At 32.4% G+C, this 21,759-nt stretch overlaps 1 protein-coding gene across 1 annotated transcript in view; it reads left to right on the top strand.

Annotated features, from left to right (window-relative positions):
* LOC143190875 (uncharacterized) overlaps positions 1 to 21,759 on the top strand; it is a 103,105-nt gene that overhangs the window by 61,010 nt on the left and 20,336 nt on the right. The window contains exons 8-9 of the mRNA XM_076395447.1: positions 7,767 to 7,956; positions 9,687 to 9,746. Of these exons, the coding sequence (XP_076251562.1) occupies positions 7,767 to 7,956; positions 9,687 to 9,746 (250 nt within the window). The remainder of the gene's footprint in view (positions 1 to 7,766; positions 7,957 to 9,686; positions 9,747 to 21,759) is intronic.

The raw sequence follows: 21,759 nt of genomic DNA, 5'->3' as shown, positions 1-21,759 counted from the left end.
TTGCACCATATTTATTATTATCTTGCCATGAGCGATCCAATGCATCATTCTGAAATATTTATGTCTCATTTAAATATATAAATTGATATAATAAATCCCTTCGTGAGTTATCTTTGCATCACTTAAATCCTATATTAACCTACAGCGTATGAAGGGATATTCTGCATCCCTCATATAGTTGTATATGTTTTGGGCTTTCATGGATACCTTCCAGACTAATAATTTTCTCTGAAATAACTGTATTTAATTATATTTCGATTGAAAACGCTACTTACTGTTTTTTAAATTTCGTATATTTGATCTCTGATACAGCTAACAACAAGCTGATCTTGATTCTTCACCTATTTCACATAAAAGCTGTATCTTTTAAGTTTATATTGCTATTTATTCTTTAGAGATATTTTAGTGACCGTGGCCGTAATAATATTTAGTGCAGATGCAACAACAAAATTTTTCTATCTCTCTTAGTTAAGGAGCTTTAAGTCAAAAATATTAATTAAAAGTATCTTAACCAATATACATTTGTTTAAAACAAATGAACCCCTTCAAAATAATGAAGTTTTTACTTGATGGTAGTTTAGAAACCACTTTTTAAAGGTCAGCAAAATTTTGTCTATTAAAACTTTTGATACTGATTTAGTATATACATTCACCTTAAATGTAACTTTGCCATCGCCCCATTTGAACACATTTTGGGTTTAAAGTGTGGCTAATATTTTGATGATTTCTTCTGTTGTATTCCTATAAAAAGTAATATGGATTTATATGAATACAAAGGCTCTATATAAGTAATTGTATATGTGCGAGGTAAAAGCAAAGCTAAATCACACACACAAACAGACCCTTAATCCTTAACTTGGGCTGTTTCTTCCAAGGAAAATGACATCTGATTTTTTATTGCACCATATAAACTAGATGCACAGCACTTTTGAGAATGAAGATATATTATAATCAAATAATAGTTGTTATAAGTAAGACACAATAGCGACATAAACAATTCAAAGAAACAAACAATCGGTTTATAGAAAGTAGTCTATTACATGCCTTTATAGGGCAATTCAAATGAACCAATCAAAAAAGTGGTCTCAGAGCCAGCATTGGTTGGGCCACGCAAAACATTTCCTCGGTTTCGCCTATTTAAGTAAAGCCTCTATATATACTCTATGTATCTAACGTCAGGAATAGTAAGTTTATATTTTATAACGTTTAGACATTAAGTTAATTTAGTTCATTTGTATATATAAATCGGTAGTATAATAACAAGAGTGTTCGATCTCGATTTCCCGATCTATAAATGTTGTTTATCCGGATTCACAGATTGTAAAAAAATTCAGAATCGTTTTACTTCGAGGATTTTGGCTATCTTTAAAAATGAGCTGATAATGTTATAATTCCCAAACTGACTGGATTAATTATCAAAGACATTTATGATCATTACAGCATGTTTTGTTGTAAGCAGAGATAAATTTATTCATGCCATGGATCGCGCTAAAGATGGAGATTACTTCCAAGGCATAAGAAAATGCTTTCATCGGGTCAGGAATTATAGCAATGATTCAGTCAAAAAGAAGGGCGAACTTTGAGGAGGTCATAGAAATATTTTTAGGCACAAACACCCTAATTGTAAAAAAATCGTTTAATGAATTCTAAAAGAATTTGGAGGTTTAGGTTGCCTAATGACTAAATATATGTTTCTCCCATTCCCATCCCGACCACTTTCCATAATACTTTGGAGATGTGAGTGAAGAGCTTAAGAAGTGAGAGACGGTTACATTAGAAAATGTAACTGGGGCTTAGATGTTTTAACAGACCTCTGTAATCTAAACATTGTAGATGATTAATGTTATTAAAGTAGTAAAATAAAAAAATATTCTTTTCACTTCGGACCAAATATTGTTCCTGTAACTTTTTTACATTTATAAAGTCCACATTGGATTACCCGCAATTTATATGCGTCAATTTCTCAAATAAAAAACACAGTATATTTTTGGGACGTAATAGGAAACATAAAGAAAAATTGGAACAATCATTGTTGTGAGCAAAGTACGAATTGAGGATCAGGCATCGATTTATCACGGGTAAAAGGGAACAGCAAAGCCTTATGTTAGTCTCGGAAGTAAAACAAATATGGCGTGCGAAGCGTTTCGGGAAAAAATCGTTTAGAGAAATTGCTTCCTGCGCCTATAAGAAATGTACTAGTTCGGACTGCTTCCAATAAAAACTACTTCCAGAAAAAATACGAACGGACCAGTTTAATTTCGAGCGGTCTCATCATAATTATTATGTAGTTACAAGGTAATCAGTTATCGATTCAATATGGAAACTATAGTATTTAAAATGCCATGTATAATTCTAAATTTAACTACTACCTAAAAATAAAATATAAAAAAATTGAAACGACTTCAAAATTAAATAAGAGACACACAAGTAAAAAATAAACAAACTTAGATTTTTAAACGTTTTAAAATAAAATATAATACATAATAATCGTTGTAACCACTAACTGAAAATCAGCAAAAACCCTATTTAACGTATCTCTATCAATTATGAACCAAAGTGGTCCCATAGAAACCAAATCGTTTTCACGAAAAGGGGAAATCGCAGAAAAATATCTAGTTTTGAGCGCATCTATATAGTTTTCACGTATTTTTTTATTTAAAAAAATCAGATAATTATGCATAATGTTATTGCTGAAATAATATGATGGAAAAGCGGAAGTAGTTAAGTGTTAAAGCTATTTAACGTAAACATTTAAAAAATCCACAATATGATTTCGAATTACCATAAATTGAAATTGAATGCAATAGCAGACACCCTAAAGATATCAACTGTACGTGTACATCATATCATTCATGAATATTTGGGTATGAGAAAGCTCTGTGCAAAGTGGGTGCCGCGCGAGCTCACTTTTGACCAAAAATAACGTCGAGTTGATGATTCTGAGAAGTGTTTGAAGATGATTAAGCATAATAAACCCGAGTTTTTGCATTGATATGTGACAATGGATGAAACGTGTCTCCATTACTTCACTCCGAAGTCCAATCTACAGTCATCTGAGTGGACTGCACACGATGAAAACGCTCCAAAGCGTGAGAAAACGCAAACGCAATAGTCGGTTGGCAAGGTTGTGGCGTCTGTATTTTGGGATGCGCATGGAATAATTTTCATTAATTACCTCCGAAAAGGAAGGACCGTCAACAGCGACTATTACATAGCATTATTGGACCGTTTGAATGACGAAATCGCCGAAAACGGCCGCATTTGAAGAAAAAGAAAGTGCTGCTTCACCAAATAATGCACCGTGTCAAAAATCTATGGATTGGGCTTCGAATTGCTTCCTCATCCACCGTATTCTAGATCTGACCACCAGCGACTATTTCCTTCTCTCTAATCTCGAATGAATGCTCGCTGGAAAGAAATTGTCGAATGAAGAGGTGTTCGCCGAAACTGAGGCCTATTTTGAACCGTGCTACTAAAATGGCATCGGAAAGTTGGAGGTTCGCTGTAATCAGTGTATCACACTGAAGGGAATTATGTTGAATAAAAAAAAACTAATTTTGCCAAAAAATGTGTTTTACTATGGTAGACTGGGGACTTTTCAATTGACGTGTTATTAACGAGATTTGTTCCAATGCCCAATGAACATGTGCTTCAAAAATATTATCAAGAAATGGTCCGTTTAATACCAATTATATTGAACTATGGCATTCTGGAAAGTTTTACATTACAATATGTAACTTATTGTTCGACATGAAGAATGGAATGTCATATTTGAAAACGACTCTGTTATAGTACTTAAATAGCTCAGTGTACTGAAATATATTCCAGACAACATATAATTTGTATTCTATTTTTATACGAGAAATATATGCGGTCATGCAATGGCTTCGCGAAACTTCACGTCGTCTGTGGCGTTCTTTTGATATACAGTCGCATTACGGACAAAGCTGGATACCGTTCGTTAAAATGTTAAGCGGAAGCCGAGGATTGCAATTTATGGAGTCATTTTAAAAGTACATAAAGAAGAGTCGTATATCAGCCAAGTTGTCGATTAACATAAATTTTACAGAAATCCGGTAGACATAAGACAATTTAGGATTCAATGTTTCACTTCCATAAATTATGATTTTGTTATTTTTCTTTTATTTCAACTGTAGATAATTTTAATGGTTTTTACTGAACATTTTAAAAGGAATAAGAATATTGTGTAGGCGATAAATTGGGACAAGTATCTAACAACCGGTGACGATGACAACGGATTAATTTAAAATTCTAACAAATTACATCAACAAACAACACGGCGATTCGACCAAAAATGTTCTTTACAGATTGAAATGCTATGAACAACAGATCGAAAAAAAAACTACCTGGAATGGTCCAGAGAGACGTTATTCCTAATTAACGCTTAACAGGCCGCTTTTGTTCCGATCTATAAGCCACTCGGTATAAATCCGTTTTTCCAAAAACAAATGGGATCACACCACGTAAATAAACTATATTGCCCTCTCCGTGTACCGAATTGCGTACAATTATTTACAGAAAATTTCTTCAAATGAGTAAAAGCATCTTATTTTGTAACTATAACTAATATTAGTTCAAGTCTGATAATTTAGAACTGATGATTACTATATATGCTAGGTTTCTCAATAAGTTATTCATCAACGTAAAGCTAGACTAGAATTTGTTACTTAAACTCATTCATTGTTTACAATAAATTTAAAGATAATATGTTGAATAAATCATTTTATTCACAAAATTCTAGGTTTTAACTCATTCTTGATGAACAAAACATTCTCCTAGCTACATAAAGATCTTTAAATTTCGACATACATTTTAACACCCACAATAGCGTCAACATTCTATATAATAACATGATTCCCCACATTATACATCAAAGCTTTCTTTCGTTTCGTCAAAATTTGCTCAAAATTTCGCACTTTTCCACAATTGTCTTCTAAAATTAGTTTAATACAATCATTGATCTCGCCTAATTGATCTATCCCGAATAATAGTCTACTTGGCGTATCCTTTGCTTTACGGGATACCAACGGCGATTGTACCAAAAATGTTCTTTATGGATCGAAATGCTATGAACGACTAACTAAAAAAAACTGTTCCTAAGACTTTATTCCTAAAACACTTGACAGGCCGCTTTTGTTCCGATCTATAAACCACTCGGTATAAATCCGTTTATCTAAAAACAAATGGAATACACCACGTAAACAAACTATATTGCCGTCTCCATATACCGAATTGCGTACAATTGTTTACAGAAAAGTTCTTCAAATGAGTAAAAACATCTTATTTTGTAACTATAACTAATATTAGTTCAAGTCTGATAATTTAGAACTGATGATTACTATATATGCTAGGTTTCTCAATAAGTTATTCATCAACGTAAAACTAGACTAGATTTTGTTACTTAAAGTCATTATATGTTTAAATATAATATGTTGAATAAATCATTTTATTCACGAAATTCGGGGTTCTAGCTGATTCTTGATTAACAAAACATTACTAAAAACAGAAATTGGTTTGCAACCATCAAAATGTGAACTTTCTGGTGAATAAAATTCACGTGACATTGCAAAGTTATAAAAATGAAGGATATGGTTTCGGAAGATCACTGGTCGATCAAGACAAATTTAGCAAAAGCTTTTGGAATTTGATCAGACACGCTTTAAGTAGTACTTTAAGTAGTAGACAGTACTTTAAGTACATATAACATAAGACATTAAATGTCACTTTAAATACAATATAATACTAGAATTATTTAGCTTTTATTGTGGCAATGATTTGGAATCAAAATACGATGTTAATCAGTGATATTACCTAAAGTAACATTTTAGCTTTTAAATGAGTTAGTATTTGAAAACAAGTAAGAAGATATGTTGCCATTGGTGTTTTAGAATTAGTTATAGTGACATTATGTTTCAGAATTATTAATCACTAAATGAAGTGGTGGGAAACATCACATAATTCAAGTGATGGATACCGTTCAATATTTACAAAAAAATAGAATTGGGCACTTCATATCATAGAACACTCATACTTTGATTAAGAACTGATCTCGTTACTTTATAAATATCTGCCTATAAATTAATTTTAAAGGTTTTACAGCAGATTATGTAAAGGTATTTAAATCGAATTGGGTACATTTGTAACCACCATTACGTTGAAACCTCACAGGTAGTTACAATTTGGTGAAAAAGTTGACTAAAGGATATCTGAAAGGTACGGTAACCATTCTCCATGGATTTCAGTATCTGAATACTGGTTCCGACATTTTCAATGTGACGATTTTCACACAAAGAGCGTCTAGCGAGAGAACAATTTCTATAAAACTAATTTATAGGCCTCATAATTAATATAAATCCACATATTCATTACCTAGTTGTAATAAAAGTTCAAAATAAATTTAAATCAAATAACTACCTTTTTATTGTATTCCAATTGTCCTTTTTATCAACTAAAACTACATTTTAAAATTCGGTAAAACTTTAATGATAAAATTAAACATTTCGATTTTGGAGCCCAGTTACATATTTGATGAGGAAATGGTCTCTAATTCTTGGTTTTTCCTTGGTCTAGGTTTCTCAATATATTACACCGTCTTTTTATAAAAATTCGAAATTATTTTAGAAAAACAATGATCAAAAAACTTTGCTTTATTTGTAACTGTTAATTGCAGAATTATATTTGTAATAGGTCAATTGAAACGTCCCCGGCCTACCATAGTAAAACACATTTTTTAGTAAAATTAGTTGTGTTTATTCCACTAATTCCTTTCAATGGTGATACACTGATTATAGCCACACTCCAACTTTCGATACCATTTTTGTAGTACGATTTGTCCTTTGCTTCAAAATAGGCATTAGTTTCGTCGACATCTCTTCATTCGCGGCAGTATCCGGAAACTCGGTATGAAGCCAGCCAGTTTTTTCTTCAACTGTATTTTTCCCTTCAAAAAGCAATATTTTATCAACACGCGAAATTCCTTTTTATATATTTTTTTCGCAATAACAAAAGTTGATTCACTCAAAATGCTATAATTCGCCAATTAATGATCCGACAGCTGTCAAATTTATATACACATCTTTTGAGGGTTAAGGCTAACTAAAAAAACATATGGATTTAATTCTAGTAGCGCCATCTATGTGACAGGCCGGGGACTTTTCAATTGATTTGCTAAATACACAACACATGTCTCACGATATCACTTGTGCTTTTCTCCATATATTACAATATAATGATTTATCATTTTTAAATATATAAGTTAATAGTAAGAAATTGAATATTACTATTAATATTACCATACTAAAACTAATATATTATATGGGGCATATTTTTATTGTTATATATATTCAATATGTTATATAATTTATCTAACTATCCATTTTATATTATTATTTTGGTTTAGTTATATAAAACTATTTAAATTATAGATATTAGGCTATGTAGTAAGTATATATTAACATTCAGTATCCCTGTTGTTTTAAATAAAATTAACGTCAAAGCTGCCGAATATATTGGATCTCAAACTTGATTTATCTGAACTCTATTTCAATCCAAAGTCCTATAACTGTAAAAATTCCCCTTGTAACAAATTGTTTATATTTATATCACTATTCCGGTATTTAAATGTTTCTGTTCTAAATGAATTCGTAGTGAATCGTAGATGAATTAATGTGAGATAATTTGTAGTAGATACTGTACGAAGTTTTCCATCCAAAACGCCATAAATTAAACAGGTGGGGGTCCCGCAGGTCTCGGGGGATGAGCAGCGACGACTCTGCGCCGACCAAAAATACTCCGAGGAAGCCGGCCAAGGCCTGGGACTTGGACTCAGCCTCACCACTTACGGATCCGTGGCCTATCAGCTGAAAGATGCAAATCTGGAAGCTAGCGGTACCTGCGACTTTGTCTGCAAAGCCTTACGAATCGTCAATAGAACTAGTAAGTAATATTATTAAATAATATACACATTATTTAAGTTAAATTGGGTTTTTATAAATACAAGTTTCTTTAATTTTGTTGTCTGGTGTAGATTTAATCAATTCATTGTCATTAATACGATATTACTTGATGCTCTTTCAAATTCTTAGTAATTTCTTAACAATATTTTATAATTTTCCATAATTGTAGAAGTTTTAGTAGAAAAGCAGCATATCTAAATTTGACTTTATTTAAACTTTATCTATAGAGTATTCAAGTGTCATTCAAATTCCTATTTTAATGAAAGAAACAGTAATAATTACGTATTGAAAATTATTTAAAGAAAATCTTTTTCAGTTCTGTTGCATTTCATCATTTTTTGTAACGATATGATGAATGATCCCTTCATACTGTGCAACTAAAATTTGGAAGTATTCTGAAGATGTTTCTATGGCCATGGTGTATTGTACGGTGTTATATGCAATGAAGCAGTACTGAAACCATCTCTTTAGTACTGGCAGATTTTGTGTTGTTTTTAGAAAATTACAATTGGGCACAAGAAAATATTGTTTTATGTGATTTTAAACTAAATTTGGAATAATAAACGACTTTCTATATACAGGAATGGACAAAATAATTTAAATTCCTGAAGTATTGACAACATTTGTTTATAAATAATGTATTGTTCTACCATTTGCTTTTAGATTAGCTGAAATTCTTCTCGGAATAATTTTGTTTAGTATCTGAATAGTTTTACTCACTGATGTTGGAGATGGAAATCTGCTCCTCACTCACTCATCTAAAACTCATAATGTTTGAATTACATTAAGGTTTAGCAATTGTACTAGTCAGAGAAGATTTTCAATAATATTTTAATGCTCTTCAAACCCAGAATGAACCAATTTATCTGTATTTATGAGCGCATTATCTTCTTGGGATAATTATATTATTAAGACAATCTTGGATGAAATGGAAACAAGGAAAGGAGGAAAGACAATTTTACCATATTTTATAATAATGTCCAAATTTTTATTTTTTGATATTCTCGGAGTGTTTTGCCTTTCCACATTTGTTGAACAGTTTTTAAAATTATGTTAGGTGATCTTAATCATTGTGTTACGAATTATTGCAGAATAACTTTAAAAATGACAAATAATTCGGTTGACCTGTAATTAAAAAGTATTTTCGTGAGCCTATTAGGTATTGTACCAATCACTGGTTAAATTGAATTAACATATATGTGTGATTATTTCAAATTATTTCAAAATTATATTACGCTAGTTACATTTACCTTGTAGTCTGTTATGACAATAATTTAACATCTATTTTATATTTTTAACTTCACATATTTGGCCTTTCTAAAACATATCTCCAAGCATTTTCAACTAACCAAAATTAAACTATAATCTTCTGTAAGTATACATATAAGCAGAAACTATGTTATGTTCTTTTTAGGACTGGCTATTCAATTTTTCAGGCGCGGTATGTTTTAGCTCAGGCCAATCGTCGATAAAAGTTTTGAAAACTCATTTCAAATACACATTTCCGATGTTATATATCATCTTTTGATTTTACCGTTTTGCCAACTTTTTCAATATATCTGAAATAAAAAGTTTAGCTGGTTTCTTTTTGAGCAGAACCTAACAGAACAGGAACATCTTCGAAATTGGTTTTTCATACTACTATTACTTAAGTTTATATTTTTGCGTGTAGAGTCGAATGATTTTAATGAAATTGCGTTTTTGTTTCAGTTGTAGTTACCATATTACTGGTCTGTTTGGCCATATTGCCTCTAATCATGCTTATTATGGGTAAGTACTATGTTTTCGCTATTTTAATTTAGATAAGATAATCAAATTGAGAATTATATAACAAGTACTAGCTGACGGGGCAAACGTTGTTTTGTTAGAAAACTAACTTATTGCAAAAAAAACTAACTTATTGGAAATGTGTTTGGATGTGGTATATGAGTGAAAAAGGCATGGAGCGCTATGAACGATGAATGAATATAAAAATAACAAAACACCAAATTTTAAAAAAAAATTATTATAAATTATTTTAAATAATAATTATTTTTATCAGTAATTCATTACATAATATTAATCTCTTAATGCTACAGCGTGAACAATATTAATTGTTAGCCCGTCTTTAGCTAATACAAACAAACTTGATGGTTTACCCACTCGAGAGCATGCAACGTATAATATTCCGTATAAAAAACACGGTGTGCTCAAATCTACGCCACAAACAGACATTGTTTGGACTTGGGATTTATTAATAGTCATTGCAAATGCCAACCTAATCGGAAATTGAATACGCTTAAATTAAATTGGCACGTATCTGGGTATAATAGGTATTCGTGGTATTAATATATTTTCACCTCGAAACCTGCCATTTAAAATGGTAGCTTCGATAACGTTTTTCATTAATTTTTTAATGACTAATCGCGTACCGTTGCACAGCCGTGGCGGGTTCAAATTACGAAGCAAAATAATTGGGGAACCTTTCTTCAATTGCAAGTTATGAAGTGGCATGCCTAGCAATTCCAGTCAGTTCAAAAACTCTGTTGGAAAATTCACAGCTTCAGTGGCATCACAAAGTGTATCAATAGATATATATGATACCAAGTCCCCTGGCAATAACTGTTACCCGAGATTTATGTAGTTTGTACGTACATCCGGAAATATTTGTTCAATGAGAACACCTTGCTATTCAATTATTACGTAGTTTTTAATAATAAATTGTATTCAATAATATTAGTTATTAATAAATAAATAATAAAGTTACTTGAGAATATATTTACGCTGAGATAACAAAAAGGTCTAACTACAGCGCTTGACGTATAAATACTAATCATAATTGAAAACTGTAGAGGGAGTGAGAGAAGGCTTTTTGTTTGAGAGATATAGGAGACCATCTTCATTGCCATCTCTATTCCGTGCTGTTTATTGGGTGAGAAGTGACACCGATAGACACACGTAGGGGATAACTTACCAAGTGATAATAATTAATGCTATCGAACGGGATAAAAAATGACAAAATTATTAAAATGACTATTGAAAAGCAGGGATTGGTGATAGAAAAGTAAACATTTAGGGTTGTATGTATTTTTACGCCACTTAACAAAACAATTAAGAAAAAAACTCTGTGGTGGACACCCCTTTTCACATAGGGGTTTTCACATTTTATTGTTTATATGCGAATTTTCGACACTGCAATATGACAGCAGGCGGGCCTCGTTCTGGAAGAAAACGGAGGTCTCGTAATCCTGAAAATGTGACTCAGGTGCGCGATAGTATTGCAGAGTCTCCAGAAACATAAATTCGGAACGTAGTTTCCAGTTACACATTTTTGCACACTGTTTAAGGCGAATTTTTAAAACTGATTTGAACATGTGCGAATCAAACTTTCTCAGAAAACCAAACTTACTTATCTTTACTTTGAGCAAAGATGTTTATATAATTTCTATATACTAGTAATCTAATTCCAAATCTAAGACCACATACAATATAATGTATATATATAATTTCTTCATTTCTTTCAATTCCTTTTTTTTGCCTGTGCTCAGTCTTTTTGCTTCTTTCCTTCCATCTTCTTCTTGCTTTTCTGGAGTATTTCTGTGACACATTCGTCCCAGTTTCGCTTAGATTTTTTCTTCTCCGTCTTAGCATACCATATTGTTTTTATCTGTCGTCTGTCCTCCTTGCACTGTAGTGTTTTCTTTATTAATTTATTCATTAACATTATAAACAGTGTTTTAAATAAAATATCCCCAAGTTTTAGTTCTGTTTGGATGATATTTATGTTTGCAGTGACAACATTGGTATTACGTATAATGCATGTAATTATATTTATATTATATAATAATTGGTATTCTATTATATATTGAAATTATCAGTGAAAACCCCTTTAATATTATAAATGATTTTGCGGAGAAAATACGAGTAAGGTAATAGGCTCTCTTCCCTCCAAGCATAACTTTTATATGAAAGAACTTTTTAAGCACTTAGTAACTTTGACAAGAAAATTCTATATTGTGCTAGTTGCCGGCGTAATATAAGCTTATATAAGAATTTATCGTGGGAGTCTTTTGATGTACCCAACCACTTTGTTATATAAATTTAAAATGCGCTCAAGTATTACTTTATGGATTTTTTCCGCATTTAATTTATATGAAAATTAAAATAGAGAGGATGGAAAATAAGGGGCATGATCAAGTAATCGGTTTGATATTAACTTTAATTAATTTGGTTATCGGATAATAAAAATAAGGATCTTCTGAATTTTTATATTATTTTTCAAAGCCAATGTATTCATATAAATTTCAAACCTTAAGGAATGAAATATATTCCGATTTTATTGATAGCCCCTTGTAACTGTTCTGGTTAAATCATAACTTCGTTGTTATAGAAGTTCTGAGATTTCTGGGTGAGAAGCTTTACACCATTAAGAAAGTTTGGGGTAAGATATTGGCAAGTTTATCTGCTTAAATTCTTGACGAAGTCAAATCTCTAAATATGAGTAGTATTGAATTATGGACGTAACATTTAGTATATTTGGTAGCGGGCTTTACAATGTGGGCTATGCAGTCAGTTGTGATGCTGGTCCAGGTTTCATTCATTTTCTTCCTAACCTTTAAATGTATCATTAAATAACCATTAAATTATTTACTAGCAGTTAAAGTGGAATCCAAGTTATAAAACTTCCCTTGTTATAAAGTCTTACGTAAGTTGCTTAGAAACTATCTCATGGTTTATCTTTTGTTCCTAATGACACAGCGAATATAAAAATGTCTAACTGCCTCTATAATTTTAAGACTTTTAAGCTCTTTCAAAAGTTAGCATGGATGATATTCACATGAAAATTTCCTGGAAGATGTTTGATGATGCTTTGATGATCCTCAAAACAAAACAGAAGATTTTTGGCATTTTAAAATGTGTCAGTGTTTACTAGCAATATGCTGGTCATAGTAGGACCTTCGTCGTTGAGGATGTCGGGATGTTGAGTGACGTGAATGAGAGAATAATTTGAACACCAATATATTGCCGCCCAAATAATGACCGAATCACTTCTGTAGGAAGCAGGTAGATCGTAGACTTCTTTTGTTGATTTTCATATATAAACCTCATCACCTGCGGATAAAAAGATAAGCAGTGATTCATAGAACCGTACCACATTCTTCCAATCATCAAACGTTCAGGTTTTATTGTCGTGGCACCGCTCCTTCTTTGGTTATCGTTGTTTTCCATTATAAGTGCTTTGTAATCGCTGCTCTTCCTTGAACATCAGCTTTATGAAACTCGCGTCATACTTCTTTTGTTAGAAGAGCATTACCCAAGGGAATATTGCGTTCTTCTTTTACTATTGATATGGTAGCATTTTCTAGCCGCAATAATTTTAAAACTTTATCGGGCTCTGTCAGATAACTTTGTATTATGCTTACTATTTCTCAGATGACATTTCGCCATACCGTACGTACACTGTCATTACCTTGGATACTGTCGTTGGTAAAGTGTTAAACAATCATCAATCCTGAGATCACACGATTCATCAATCGCGTGTTCTAAATGTCGCAGAACAAAACGAATAATGAACTGAAATGTAACCTACAAGACTTCGCATATAAACTGAGCGATGCCACGAGATGTATTATATTGAGTAGTATTCATATTAACAGTTCACCTGGAAAGTCCCCGGTCTAACACATAGATGTCGCTACTAGAATTAAATCACTATGTTTATTAGTTAGCCCTAACCCTCAAAGGATGCGTGTATACATTTGACGGCTGTCGGATCATTAGTTTGTGAACTATAGTATTTTGAGTGAAGCAACTTTTGTTATTGTGAAGAAAAATGGATAAAAAGGAATTTCGTGTGTTGATGAATGAATGATTGAAGAGCAAAAATACAGTTGAAGCAAGAACTTGGCTTGATGCTGACTTTCTGGACACTGTCCCAGGAAAATCAACCAGGAAGTATTGGTATGCTGGATTAGACGTGGTGAAATGAGCACCGAAGACGGTGAACGCAGCGGATGCCCAAAAGAAGTTGTTACCGACGATTTTTTTTAATTATAAATATTTTATTAATAAAATCTAAAAAATGATTTTAAATCACTGTAAATTGAAATTGAATGAAATAGCAGACACCCTAAATATATCAATTAAACATGTACATCATATCATTCACGAATATTTGGGTATGAGAAATATCTGTGCAAAGTGGGTGCCGCGCGAGCTCATTTTTGACTAAAAGCAGCGACGAGTTGATGATTCGGAGCAGGGTTTGAAGATAATTAAGTGTATTAAACTCGAGTTTTTGCGTCGATATGTGACAATGAATGAAACAAAGCTGCATAATTTCACTCCTAATTCCAATCGACGATCATCTGAGTGGACTGCACATGATGAACCCGTTCCAAAACGTGGGAAAACGTAACAGTCGGCTGGCATAGTTATGGCGCCTGTATTTTGAGATGCGCATGGAATAATTGTTATTGACTCCCTTGAAAAAGGAACGAGCATCAACAGCGATTATTACATAGCGTTATTGGACCGTTTGAAGGACGAAATCGCCGAAAAAATTCATGAAGTGGGCTTCGAATTGTTTCCTCATCCACCATATTCGCCAGATCTGGCCACCAGCAACTATTTCTTGTTCTCAGATCTCAAAGGAATGCTCGCTGGGAAGAAATTTTCGTCGAATGAAGAAGTAACCGCCAAAACTGAGGCCTATTTTGAAGCAAAAGATACATCGTACTACAAAAATGGTATGGAAAAGTTGGAGGGTCGCTATAATCAGTGTATCACCCTTAAAGCGTTTTATGTTGAATAAAAATTCCGTTTTTTTTTTGCTGGTTTAAATATTGTAGCTTCTCAAAGGCGTGAATCTATTAAACACCATAAATCTCGCATTGCCTTGTACTCTCCCAATCTACGATAAGACAGCGTTTAAAACAAATTTGAATTTATATTGGCTAAATCTAAATTCAGTACGGTACATGCAATAAGTTCCACTGGCACGTACGCGTAGATAACCACGTACTTACGAAACTTATGCTAACGTAAACAAAGGGCTTAGTCGCATTTGGTTTATCGCTTGAGAGTTGCAGAGATGCGAATATTATTCTGCATTTTCCCGAGGATGAATATCTAAGCGACATAAATAACGATTCGTAACTTTGAAACTTATTGAATTTTCAACGGAACGGTTTCGAGGCTTACGTATTGCGTCGAGATAGTAAATTTAATAAGGCTCTTATTTGCATTAAATCGTCCAGTTTAGACCAACTTATCAAGCCTGGTATATCGATAATTACAGTATTTCTATATATATATACATATATATAGTTCTTTCATATAAAAGTTATGCTTGGAGGGAAGAGAGCCTATTACCTTACTCGTATTTTCTCCGAAAAATCATTTATAATATTAAAGGGGTTTTCACTGATAATTTCAATATATAATAGAATACCAATTATTATATAATATAAATATAATTACATGCATTATACGTAATACCAATGTTGTCACTGCAAACATAAATATCATCCAAACAGAACTAAAACTTGAGGAACCTTTATTTCCAACACTGTTTATAATGTTAATGACTAAATTAATAAAGAAAACACTACAGTGTAAGGAGGACAAACGATAGCTAAAAAGAATATGATATGCTAAGACGGAGAAGAGAAAAATGTAAGCGAAACTGGGACGAATGTGTCACAGAAATACTCCAGAAAAGCAAGAAGAAGATGAAAGGAAAGAAGCGAAAAGACTGAGCACAACCAAAAAGAAAAGGAATTGAAAGGTATGAAGAAATGACATATATAGATTATATTGTATGTAGTCTTAGATTTAGAATTAGATTACTAGTATATAGAAATTATATAAACATCTTTGCTCAAAGTAAAGATAAGTAAGTTTGGTTTTCAGAGAAAGTTTATTTCGCACATGTTCAAATCAGTTTTAAAAATTCGCCTTAAACAGTGTGCAAAAATGTGTAACTGGAAACGACGTCTCCGAATTTATGTTTCTGGAGACTCTGCAATACTATCGCGCACCTGAGCCACATTTTCAGCCTTACGAGACATCCGTTTTCTTTCAGAACGAGGCCCACCTGCTGTCATATTGCAGTGTCGAAAATTCGCATGTAAACAATAAAATGTGAAAACCCCTATGTGAAAAATACATACAACCCTAAATGTTTACTTTTCTATCACCAACCAATGCTTTTCAATAGTCATTTTAATAATTTTGTCATTTTTTATCCCGTTCGATAGCATTAATTATTATCACTTGGTAAGTTATCCCCTACATGTGTCTATCGGTGTCACTTCTCACCCAGTAAACAGCACGGAATAGAGATGTATATATATATATATATATATATATATATATATATATATATATATATATATATATATATATACTAGCGACCCTCCCCGGCGAAGCAGGGGTGCAATGCTGATACTAAATTAAATACATTACAGAAAAAATATGTACGTTGTATATATAAAATATATATGCCTATGTCACTCAATGAAAACGTGATTAAAATCGATCCAGTATTTTTGGTTCATTCATTACTGCCCTTGGCCTGCACGCATTAAATTTGGAGTAAAACAATTCCTCTTCCCCTATACTTACTATGAAGATTTCCTGCTATCTTTGGAATATCTAAATTCATACAATTTTTATTACATTACACATTTTTAAACGCAAATTTTAAATTTGTAATATCTCCGAAAATATTTGTTTAATTTACATGCTGTAAGGAACCATATTGATCTATATTAATTGCACACTGTATTTAAGGTACTTAATTCGATAAGGATTAATGCCGTATTGCTTAAAATAGCTTCGTAAATAAGCCATTTTCTCACGTAAAAAGTAAACAATAAAAATGGTTAATGTGGGTTATCCCTAAAAGATAAACATATACCATCGCGGACTTTTTGTAGACCTTTTTATGGTGTACAATACTGTAGTACATTAATTTGATCTAACTCGTAGGGTTAGGCAGCGTTTTTGCTAATTGCTAAATAAGCCTAAAAAAATAGGTTAATTTACGACATCACGTTAGAAACCTCTAAAATTAGCAATGTTGCCTTAGTATATTATGCACGTATTATACATATAAACCTTCCTCTTAATCACTCTATCTATTGAAAAAAACCGCATCAAAATCCGTTGCGTAGTTTTAAAGATTTAAGCGCACATAGGGATATAGGGACAGAAAAGGCGAATTTGTTTTATACTATGTAGTGATATATATATATATATATATATATATATATATATATATATATATATATATATATTATCATTATTTAGATATTTTCATTCGAAAAGTATAAAATCAATTGTAAGGAAGATCATTTTATTTCGGATCATCAATATGGTTTCACGTTACATCATTTCAAGACTGATCAGATTCGAAGGATCACCAATATCATAGAAAAATCACTAGAAGAAAATTAAATTTGTCTTTCACTATTTTTAAATATTGTTCAATCTTTCGATAATTTTTGGCATGAGGGTATAAAGCATAAGATTAAAAGGCTTCTCCCTGACCAAAACCTGATGCATACTTCGGAGTCAAACAAGAAGGTACTTGTCTAACTAGGACTGGAAAGAATTGGGACCAGTTTTTTATCTGCGGTATATTCTGGAGTTGCCTACATGTAACATAAATGATGTTGTTAGATTTGCAAATGACATTTTAATCATAGCCAGTGGATATAACAACTGAAAAGCATAGTACTAAAATGTATACAATATTCAAAAATGTTAAAGCATATATATAGTTGACCGATTCTTCAGATTCAAACAAGAAGATGCCTATTTCGACTTGACGAAAATATAGGCGTGTCACAAGGAAGTCTATTGGCACTAATTTGTTATGTGTCGCATACTTGGGACTTGCCTACATTCAATGATGCAATTGCAGATAACGCTATCCTAGCCATTGAAGGTAACAACACTGAATCAAGCAAAAAGTTACAAGCAGCTACTGCCGAAATGCCATACGGGATAGAAAAATGCCGTATCAAAATATATCAATGCATATTGATTTCATCAACAAAAGAATCAATCATTAACCAGTATATATAGATCAGCAGCAGTGTATGTTGAACCCAGGTGGGTTGTCACATGTTAAGAAAAGATGTGAAGAACTTAAACTGGAGTACAAGAAATGTACTAGTAATTGGCTAGATATTCAGTCTAAGTCAGTATATATAGTATATTCAAAACAGCAGTGAACCCACGTCATCTCAATTGAATTGATGACGCATTATTGCCGTACCAATGTAATGTTAATGTAATGTAAATGTTATCTCATATAATTTATTTTAACATTATTATACATCTAATGCATATATTACCGAATCAAACTTGAAACTACAAATAATTATACAGCCACAATAATTTATAGGTTAGTGTTGTTTTATTATATTTACATTGAACTTTTTTTCACACTTGTATATGTAGAATTCTAGACGCGTTGTTGTATGTACTGGTATCACCCAAAGGCCTAATCTGAGTATCTAATCTTTGTATATCTGAATATTTACTTTTATTAGAGAGCATATTTACCTTTTACCTTTTTCGTTGCAATCTTTCCTTGTAAATTCATTTTGATGTTACTGTATTTTTCCTTAGTTTGTTCTGTTACTACCTGTATACAGATTTCTTGATAAAACTAGATTTAATCACTGCATTCTCCGTAATGTATTTGCCATATGTGCAAAACAGTTATTATTATTTCTCTTCTCATACACTTTAACTAAACGTTCATGTATATTCTGAGCAATAACACACATGCACATAAAGCTTTTACACCCTATAATCCAATTTCCTACAGTTAAAGTGTATTAATTATATACTGGCCTTTAATTGTTTCCTCATTTATCACCCTGTCTGGGTAATTGTCAGTGTATTTACCGAGTAATAATCTGAAATAGTTTCTTTAACATGGCTTCTTCAAAACTTATTTTATGTACTTTAAGCCATTCCTAACTTGCAGCCTTTGTTGATGCACTTGCTGGGATCTTCTCCACCAGTGTACTATGATATGGTGCATTGTCCATAACAATAACTCATGGTTGCTCCAAATTCTTTAAAGGCTGATTTTCAAACTACTGTCAAAACCAACCAAGTTATGGTTAATTTTTTCATGGTAGTTACTCTTAGCCACAGAATCCTCAATACATTCATGAAGCATTATTGCATCCACTAAAAACAACTGTATGGTGTGGAATTCATGCTGGAAACTTTATTGGTCCCTATTTTTATTGTATTAACGAAGGTGTTGCAGTTAGTGTTACTGCTGAACGGTACCAAGACATGAATCGAAATTTTCTTGTGTTAGAAATGAAAGAACAAAGACTAGAGGATATATGATTTCAGCAAGATGAGGTCACAGCACGCACCGCTCGTTGAAAATTTCAATTATGACGTTTTTTCACGACGACTAATGTCGCGAAATGGCAATTTAACATAGTCACACAGATCTCTGGATTTAGCAGCGCCTAACTTTTTCTTAAGAGGTTTTTAAAAATCAAAAGCTTATGTGAATAAGCCCCAAATCGTTCAACATTTTAAAGACAATGTTTGTCACGAAATTGAAGAATTTCAACCTCAGATGTTGCAGGATGTAATGAAAAATCCTTTAAAAAGGGCTGAAAGTTGCATAGCGAGTCGCTGTCATTATTAGCCGATATTATTTTTCAATCACAACGGAAAAAAATGTCCAAATAAACTTTTTATGAAAACGAAACTTACTTGTCTTTTCTTTGAGCAAAGTTATTGGCATTCAAAATGGTAGCGGTATTTTTGTCCCACGTTGTGTAATTTTAAATATATCATTTGTTATTACTACAGTGAGGCACTAACTGGTATAAATTACAATAAATCTAACAGTGGTGGTTATTATTCTAGCTATCAAATAGTGCCAAAAATCATATTAAATTAAGATCGAAAATAAAGCTAACGAATTATCGTAATCAACCGAAAATGTGTTGGTTTCAAAAATCGAAAAACCGGTCTTGAAAATAAACGCGCCAGAATTAGTCCGCTGCAATACAAATTAAACAGAGAACATTCATTTACGTTCGAGTTGTGAATTGGTCGGGTTGGTTCATTCGGTCTCATATGCAATCTACTCTATTAAATTAAAACGTATTTGCGTGAGGTGCAAAATTTCATTAAAACGGTGCCTGATTTATTTTGTAGCGACAGAGAACATTTGTTTATTCGGTTAGTTAATGAGTGTTCCGATAATTGAATTGGGTAGTATATATTCGACGATGAATTGTTCTTTTTTTTTGGTGTTGTGGTTTTGTAGACATGTAGATAATATTAATGTTTTTATATAGTCCTTGATGAAAAAATCTTGATAAAATTGATACAAGGGGTGTAGTAAAACACTAGAGTTATTTTCAAACTACATATAACAATATAGCCCGTTCAATAAACAGTGAACTCACGTTATATAAACGTATGGTGTTAGAATATCGCAATCCAACATAACAAAATACTAAACGATATAAATTAATCAAAGAAATATAATATCGTCAATTTTATAACAGGTCAATTGAATTATCCCCGGGCTGCCCCACAGATGGTGCTACTATAACTGAATCCATATGTTTTAGTTAGCCTTAACACTCCACAGATGCGTGTATAAATTTGACAGCTGTCGGATTATTAGTTTGTGCATTATAGCATTTTGAGTGAAGTAACTTTTGTTACTGCGAAAAAATGGATTAAAAGGAATTTCATGTATTGATAAAATATTGTTTTTTGAAGAGAAAAATACAGTTGAAGCAAAAACGTGGCTTGATGCCGAGTTTACTGACACAGCCGCAGGAAAATCAACCATCAAGGATTGGTATGCTAGGTTTAGACGTGTTGAAATCAGCACCGAAGACGGTGAACGCAGTAGACGCCCAAAAGAGGTTGTTACCGAAAAAACATTTAAAAAAATCAAAGAACGATTTTGAATTACCGTAAATTGAAACTGAATGAAATAGCAGATACTCTAAATATATCAAATGAACGTGTACATTATATCATTGACGAATCTTTGGGTATAAGAAAGCTCTTTGTAAAGTAGGTACCGCGCGAGCTCACTTTTTACCAAAAAATACGATGAGTTGATGATTCGAAGCAGTGTTTGAAGATGGTCAAGCGTAATAAACCAGAGTTTTTGCGACTCCATCATATCACTCCGAAATCCAATCGACAATCCAGTCGACAGTGGAATAATTTTCATTAACTACCTTGAAAAAGGAAGGGCCATCAACAGCCACTATTACATAGCGTGAAAACGATGGCAAAAATCCAAGAATTGCATCCTCATCCACCGCAACCTCGATATGTGGCCCCCAGCGATTATTTCCTGTTCTTATATCGCAAAAAAATGCTCGCAGGGAAGAAATTTTCATCGAATGAAGATGTGATCGCCGAAACTGAGGCCCATTTTGAAGCAAAGAACAAATCGTACTACAAAAAGTTGGAGCGTCGCTATAATCAGTGTATCACCCTAGAAGGGAATTATGTTGAATAAAAAAAAACTAATTTTGTCAAAAAAATGTGTTTTACTATGGTAGGCCGGACACTTTTCAAATGACCCTTGATTTAAAGAGCATCAGTGTCAGAGCTCCCATCCTGAAGATGTAATAGGGCAATTGTGAATCGTCTCCTACCTTCAGTTAATAAACGCTGCTGAAATCCATTATCCAATGACATTTGACAGGTAGAAGATAGCATAACTCTGAAACTAAATAAAACCCTTCTATTCAACAATTCGTAAATTAAA

This window comes from Rhynchophorus ferrugineus, unplaced genomic scaffold (genome assembly GCF_030347505.1).
Source record: "Rhynchophorus ferrugineus isolate W39M unplaced genomic scaffold, kcgeb_rfMv2 rfM2, whole genome shotgun sequence".
Taxonomy (NCBI): Eukaryota; Metazoa; Arthropoda; class Insecta; order Coleoptera; family Curculionidae; genus Rhynchophorus; species Rhynchophorus ferrugineus.
This window is presented reverse-complemented; position numbering and strand designations above follow the sequence as displayed.